The sequence below is a fragment of the Aplysia californica genome, unplaced genomic scaffold (assembly GCF_000002075.1).
Source record: "Aplysia californica isolate F4 #8 unplaced genomic scaffold, AplCal3.0 scaffold00152, whole genome shotgun sequence".
Taxonomy (NCBI): domain Eukaryota; kingdom Metazoa; phylum Mollusca; class Gastropoda; order Aplysiida; family Aplysiidae; genus Aplysia; species Aplysia californica.
Genome location: NW_004797422.1, coordinates 1,120,369 through 1,128,367, shown reverse-complemented (window position 1 = coordinate 1,128,367; position 7,999 = coordinate 1,120,369). Strand labels below are relative to the sequence as shown.

General features: G+C 38.8%; 1 protein-coding gene across 2 annotated transcripts in view; it reads right to left on the bottom strand.

The window, feature by feature from the left end:
• The window catches only part of LOC101846422 (ankyrin repeat domain-containing protein 16), a 17,854-nt gene that overhangs the window by 3,243 nt on the left and 6,612 nt on the right, over window positions 1-7,999 (bottom strand). Inside the window, exons 1-5 of one of the 2 annotated variants that reach the window (XM_005097347.3) lie at window positions 6,142-6,624; window positions 4,932-5,054; window positions 1,987-2,084; window positions 1,336-1,493; window positions 872-1,039 (exon numbers count right to left, since the gene is read on the bottom strand). In XM_005097347.3, the coding sequence (XP_005097404.1) occupies window positions 872-1,039; window positions 1,336-1,493; window positions 1,987-2,084; window positions 4,932-5,054; window positions 6,142-6,476 (882 nt within the window). In that variant the 5' untranslated portion in view covers window positions 6,477-6,624. Of the gene's footprint in view, window positions 1-871; window positions 1,040-1,335; window positions 1,494-1,986; window positions 2,085-4,931; window positions 5,055-6,141; window positions 6,625-7,999 lie in introns of those variants that run through there. The other variant, XM_035969528.1, reaches the window with a different exon arrangement.

Below are 7,999 nucleotides of genomic sequence, written 5' to 3'. Positions count from 1 at the left end.
TTTCATCGCCAGGTTTAGCCAGCGTACAAAAAGTAACACCCATATAAACATAGTATTTGCACCTTTACACCATCATCTACCAGGAGCCTGAGTTGTATGATTGTATGATCCTTATTTAACTAATTATATTTGCCCGGCTATACCTCCAGCTAACTGGCTGCTCGAGAGTACACACTCACTACACACAGCACCCTCTAGTTGATTGCTTGATAATCTCTCTCCCATGCCACCTCAGCCCACTGGCACAATACCTGGTGTCACCAGATACATGTATCAGCCTGCTTAGGTTTGACTGTAATTTCATACACTTTATTTGATAGTGTATCTTAAACGATACCTCAAAATAATCTTCTATACCATCTGATAGTTCAACTCGGGGCGATCATAAATATGTGTTCAAATTCATTTGGCTGCTTGTTTTGATGAAAAGGAAAAAGAACAAAATTTGTTCCACACTTTACGAGCACATATGTAGTAGGCCCCTCCTCTATAACATTTTATTAGGATAACTTTGTTACAGGAAAAAAACTAAAAATCCCATCTATTTTAACTGTACATTAAACAGTCAGAAGCTCTTTATTTAATAAGAAAAAACAAAAAAACCCAAACAAAATGCATGTCACAAACAACCTTAGGTTAAACAGTCACATAAAAAAAATTAGGAATGCAACCTAAATCTTAAAAATCCCAAGACCTTGATGGACTGGAAAAAAAAAGAAGAAAAGTTGACACAAGATATATCCAGAAAGATAAAAGTGGCTCTAAGAAACTACACATCTTCTAAAACCCTCAGCATTATCTTTCCTCACACACATATTTCTGGATTAAGAGGAAGAGGGAAATTTTAAAAAACATGAAATATTAAACTTACCTGTGCAGCTGTATGCAAAGGGGTCTCTCCTGAAAACTTTGACTGTACACAGGGAGATATTTTGCACTCATTGATCAGGAAGTAGAGGGCTGCTAGCTGACCACTCTGAGCGGCATGATGGATTGCTTGACGGCCCATCTTGTCTTCTGTTGCCAGTAATGATGATACCTTCAAACAAATGAATTTTCTATTTGAAAACTTCTTCAACATTTCTTGTACATGTATCCCTTTCTAAGTGAACAATACAATTCTACTGATTTTATCTATTCTTTTATGCTTCTCAAAAATCCTGTTGGAGGGTGAATATTTTAAAAACTGACTTTTTTTTCATATTTCAATAAATTCTTGTTGTCAGAGCATTTTAAACTTTATTTGGGTTAATCACACAAAAAGAAAGAAAAAACAGAGGACTACATCACACTTAAGATCAGAATTTTATTGAAATCAAACAGAAGATACCATACCTTCAATTCAAAGGCATCCATCAACACTTTAGCTGTATCCACATATCCCGCCCTAAGAGCATCCATAAGAGGAGTCACACCACAAGAGTCTTGTACACTTGGATCACAATCACATGAGTCTAACAGCCACCGAACAACCTCCGGGTGACCGTGAAGAGCTGCCACAAAAAAAACCCCAACAACATAAAATATAAACACAGCAAGTCAACAAAAGGTATGGTATGCTCTTTTGCGGAAATAGACCAGCAAGCGTGTATCATGGAAGAAAGGTAGCATTCTATTCTTTTCCTCTTTGAAAGGAGATTGTGAATTTCATTCTTTTGTAAACAAATGTAGGATTATGCCATCATTCTTCTCATTTAATCAGGGAAAAACAGCCACAGCCCAATGACTTAAAATTCATCTTTGGAAAATGCTGAAAACTCCCCCCATTTTTTCTTTTCGAAATAAATGAATAAATTTGCAATAAGAGAAAAGTATTTACTTTTGTATGTCTGTGGGCAGTACGAAATCAGAGAGAATGGATTGAGAAAACTTGTGGCCCAGTTATTTGCTGCATCCCAGAACTGGCCAGGGCAAAACAAAAAGTGATTCACAGAGTGTAAAATGAATTATGATAGAACAAGGTTTCAGGCTAAAAAATTAACATACCTGATGAATGTAGAGGTGTTCGCAGGTTATTACTTTTTGTGCAACTGACCAAAGGAGAGTGAGCATTCAGACTTTGAATGATATCAAGGTGGCCTTCTCTAAGTAAAAAACATATAAGTAAAAACAATTATTATGACAAAATAAATTTAACAAATTGAAAACCAGTTATCAATAATTTTACAGAGTTAATTTTTCCATACAGCCTACTTAAAGCAGAACCTTTGAGGGCTCTAGGTTTGGAGCATAGGAAGTACATTCGTAAGCATTCAAGGGGTCAAAACTTCCAATGGACTCAATTATTCAAGCAGAATCATATAGACAAAAAGAGAATAGCTTCATACCAATTATAGGCCTAGGCCTAAATCAATAACAACAACACGAGATCTATTTTGTCCCATTGTCTTACAGATCAACACACACATGCTTCAAACTATTTCACATAAATTGAGGAGACCTCATCATTCTTCTCAACCTATATTGTACTAAGAGGGACGTCCAGAAAGTAAGTACCGTTTTCACATCTCTCTAAACTGGGTAAGGATATTCCCGATTTTGCACCATAGTGAGTTGATGTGTTCAATACTGAGTTGGAAAGAGCCCTCAGCTTCCATCTTGCCATTGTAAACAACAATCTACAACGCTTGTAAAACATCTCACCCAGTTTTTCCCCCGCCAGTTTACACAGCCACATTTTGTATCAAACATTCTACACCCTTTTGAAGCTTCAACATGTCTTCAAAGATTGAAAATTATGCTGACAGTGAAACTCAGTCTGTTATTCGTTTTCTGACTGTTTTAGTAGAGGTTTTACTGTGCTCGCAACTGCATAAGGTCATATGAGCTCCAAGAAGTGGATGTCAATAGAGAATTCCTTACAGGGAATCAGACTTACTCTGCTCATCTCTCTAGTTTCAGCAGCACAAAGTCTGCTTTGACTATCAAGGCACCCCGAAAATAGCGGGTCACAAGAGTGTGATAAACATACAAAAGAAGTAGAGGAAAATGATGATAGTAAGGATTAGGAAAGAAAAAGCAGCAGTTCCCGGTAGTAGTTCAGGCACAGTTATGAGCATGACATTGTTAGATCAGCCCATTTACAGTTCTACTGTGCATTAGAACGAGAAATGTCCCCCCCTTTGGGAATGGCCTAATGACACTTCAGCCAGTGGACCGCCCGGGGGGGGTGTTTTCTGACTGCAAAGAACACGAAGCCTAGCGACATTCATAGGCAGATTTCTGAAGCGTATGGTGATAATGCAATGTGGGTCGCATGTTCAAAGAGGGGCGAGAAAATGTGCATGATGAACCCAGGAGTGGCCGTCCATCTTTGGTCAGTGATGATTTGATAAACAAAGTTGACATTAAAAAGGTAAAGGGAGACAGGCGTTTTACCCTTTCCTCATTCTCTTCAAACTTTCCTGAGATTTCAAGGTCGCTTCTGCATGAAATCGTCACTGACCATTTGGGTTATCGAAAGGTGCGCTCATGCTGGGCGCCCAAGCAGCTGACACGAGCGCATAAGGATCAACGGGCTGCCAGCGCATTGACATTCCTGACATGTTACAATGACGAAGGAGATGACTTTCTTACTCATATTGTGATGGGGGATGAGACCTGGTTGCCCCACTCCACGCCTGAGTCAAAGCAGCAGTCGATGCAGTGGAAGCATACGGATTCGCCCAGCCAAAAAAGTTCAAGCAGGCCGCGTCAGGAAAAAAAGTCATGTGTACAGTGTTTTGGGACATGCAAGGAGTTCTTTTAGTAGAATTTTTCGGAAATAGGATTATAATTTATTCTGATGTGTACTGCAACACACTTAAAAAACTGTGTAAAGCGAATCAAAACAAAAGACGCGGAATGCTTAGCGACAGCATTGTTCTGCTTCACGACAATGCAACTTCTCACAAGTCTGCACAGACCCAAAACCTGATCGCCTCCTTCGGATGGGAACAGTTGAAGCACCCATCATACAGCCCAGACCCGGCTCTGAATGACTTTCATCCGTTCCTGCATTTGAAAAAGTTTTTGGCCGGGCGGGACTTCGACTCAGACCTCACAGGAGAGACTCGACATTAGCTGACATCGCAGGCGGCAGCTTTCTATGATGAGGGCATTCAGAAGCTCGTCCCACGCTATGACAAATGCCTAAACAGTTCTGGTGACTACGTGGAGAAGTAGTCATATATATGAGGTATCCCAAAATAAATCGTTTTGATAGGGAAAGTTATTTCTTTTATAATTATCTTGAAACGGTACTTACTTTCTGGACGTCTCTCGTATAAGTGTCATGACGTGGTAGAATCTGGCACTCGTCAATTTTTGGGCATGTCAAGTTATTGGCATCATCTTAACACTTTGCGGTCACAAAGCCAGCTGTACAAAATACCCCATCTGGTCACCTGGCCAGGAGAGCGACTGCAATGGACTTCTCGGGCCTGGCACAGAAGTCCACCAGGTGACCGGAACGGATAATTTTCACCAGCACATATTGTGACAAGTGACTGCAAAGTGTTAAAGTTGGTCATTTGACTATCTTTAGATTAAAATATACCCATCTGTCTCGACTAAAAGTTAAGATATTTGTGATTGAAGGAGATGGGGGTCACCTGGTTTCAGAGATAACACTAGTGAAAAAATGTCCGCCAAAGTTTAGTTATTTCCAAAGCTTGAGAGTCCTTGGAACCTTAACATTTACTTTTTTTGTGCCTTCAATCAGTGTTTTCCAGCAAAATCCACACAGAAATGTGTTTTTATATGGACATAAAAGGTTTTGATCCACACAAAAAGAAATTCAATAGAAATTGCCAAATGGGCAGAAAAATGCCAGTATCTTTGATTTCATTATTTTGACGAGCGCCCGATTTCACCACAATGCCTCACATATAAATACAGGACCTATAAATGTTGTTATAATTGTTAGTGAATTAATAGCCCTTTAATTTTACCTGCAGGCAATGTGGAAAGAGTTCCATCCATCTTTGTTTCTCAACAATGGGTCAGCTCCAGCTTTCAGCAAACAACTGACAACAGTGAAGCTCTGTTTTGTGCACGCCAACATCAGTGGAGTCCTGAAGAGAAGAGTAGACAATCCTACTACTAGAGTGTAGCGAGGTAAAAATTAGATTTTTCTTGCTTTACACTTAACACAGCAGTCAAAACCAAGCCTTTCGGCAAAACCACTCCTACTCCTAGTGGTAAAAGAATGAATCTTTACTGTGCTCCAATTTTATTCACCAAGTTAATATTTTATCAACTGAAAATTACTGGCACCGTTGTAAAAATGATAGAATTTGAAATGCCAAGTCATTACTTCTGGATCTGAAAAAAATCAAATATATGAAACTAAAAACAGGAACAAGGAAAAAGTAAGGGAAAGACTATGGTAGGTGATGGTAAGTTTACATTTTTTTCTTAAAATCATGACAGCCTGTAAGTACAGTAAGGAGCAAACCTAGAGTGAAGTAAGCGCACATATAGACAGGAAAAACATATGATTATATTTAAAGTTTAAGATTTAAAACAGTAGCTTACAGTAGCACTCTTCAAGTGACTAGTGTGCATCATATCTTTATTAATACCAGCTTTTCATTCGACGCAGTGCTATTGTGGTGGCTTCCCAGATAAATGAGAAGCAATGAACTATGAGCAAAGGTAGTTCTGAAGTTAGAAATGAAAAAAACGATTTGAAAGGAATAAACTCACTCTCTCTCTTGACAGAGCAGTGATGCAAATGAGGCCTTATTTTAGATACAATTTAATGTATGAAAGCAACGTGGGGGGAGAAGAGGTAAATCTAATAACCAGTGCCCTTTACAGGATCAGTTCGGTTCGGTTTGGTTGTCAGGGCCAGCCAGACTTTCTTCCGTGGAGGGAGAAAAACTACCTGCATGGCATAAAGAGATAAACTGAACGAAACTGACAATGGCCTTTAAGAACTAACACATTTGATTTCAGGGTTGCACGTCTGACGATCCGTTTGAGCCTGGGGCGGTCTATTGATTCACAGTGTGCACTGAAGCTGCTAGAAACCGAACCTATCCTCCAATGGGCACTGACTAAGATTTCACTCTGATGGCGTTATATTGCCATAAATAAAATAGTTTTGAAGCATATAAAATAGAAAATGTTCTCTTTAAATCCTGAAACATAGCCTACCAATCTGCTCTCTTCAGAGGATCAATTTGAGCACCATTCTCAAGTAAAATCTGAAGACATTTCTCTTGTGAAAACTGTGCTGCTTCATGAATAGGTCTTTTCCCATCCTTGTTGCAAACTTCCATGTCTGCCCCAAGTTCTTTGACAAAATAATGAAGGACCTCGTCACAGCCGTGTCTGCACATGATGTGAAGAAGCGTGTCTTTGGAATTTGCGCACTGAAGAAAGTCGAGTACAACTTCTGGATTGGGTAAAGTTCTAAAATAATTTGCATCTTTCGCTGTCACACGGGTCTTCAAGGTGTGGAAATTGACTGGTCTACGAGACATATTCATGGCTATCTATACATGGTACAATAGTTAAAATATAAAAGCCTAAAACGAAAACTGAGTCAGGCTAAACAACAAGTTTCCTCTCTTGTCCATCGTCAACACGGTCAGCCCCAGAAAATGCACAGCGGCTGCAGGGTGAACTAAACTTGGCAACGGTGGTTTGAATGTAAAGGGTAGCAGTCTAGTAGTTTTTATAAATAAGTTGCCTCGTACATATTTATATTAACTTAATGCTTCTGTTCTTTACCCCCACAGTCCGTATTTAATGTGATTTACTTTATGTTTATAAAAGGTTGGCCTGTAAAAAGCTTTTAGTTGTCCTGCGGTTCCAACAAAGTCACTGAAGTGGAGTTTAGACCCCCCCCCCAAATGAAAAGAAAGAAATGAATGAATAAATAAAATAAATAAATAAATAAATAAATAAATAAATAAATAAATAAATGAATAAATAAATAAATAAATAAATAAATAAATAAATAAATAAAGTACGCATTAGAGCACTATAACCGACGTTCAGGACGATACAACACACGTTCACAGAGATAAAGTACAAATAAAAAGGGTTATAATTGACATTTAGACCGAAATAACACACCTGCAGAGAGAGGCCTATATTACACATTATTAGGGCTATATAACTGGCGTTATAGAGAGGTATAACACATCTCTATCGGGAAATGTATCACACGGTTTATAGATCGTTTTCACTGATATAAAGTACACATTTTATTATACAGAGGGAATTAATTGACATTTCGAGCGATATCACTCATACCGTATAGAGAGATTTAATACAAACAGCATTACAAATGGCATTATGTGAAATATAACACACCTATAGGGAAGTATGTTACGCATTTAGAGCGACATAACCGTTATAATATAACCGTCTTGAACATCTAGCTATCACTGGTAAAATTGAAGGCAAACGAGGAAGAGGTAGGTCCAGAGCAACCTACTTAAACAAATGGGTAAAGGGGAAAGATCAGGGAAACAACTTTTTTAAAGAGCATCTGAGCAAATGAATGAAAGGAGAACCATGATCTCATCTCCGATGTCTGTTGCAGATATAGCACTGGATGAACGAATGAATGAGCCACAGCATCATCTTAACAAAAGCCTACTAACTACTACTAGTACATGTATATGACTCGCTACAAGCGGTAGGCCTACTCGATGATTCAGATAAAATGATATCCCTACCTATGATCGAAATTGTTGCGAAATATGAATGTAAAACATGTAGGCTACTACCAGTTTTTGGTTTAAAGAAATATTAATGACACTTTCTGGTAGAACTGGGCCTGAATCAAAGTGGTCGTGGCCCTTTGGCATAAAGTTTTATTTGTGAGCCTCTGGACTCGAGCCGCCTGGGGACTCCGGCTTATTTGATGAAACCCAAAGTCACACTTTTGCCTGTCTTTGTTATTTTGGGTTTATTAGTTTACTGGGTTTATTGTGTGTGTGTGTGTGTGTGTGTATGTGTGTGTGTGTGTGTGTGTGTGTGTGTGTGTGTGTGTGTGTGT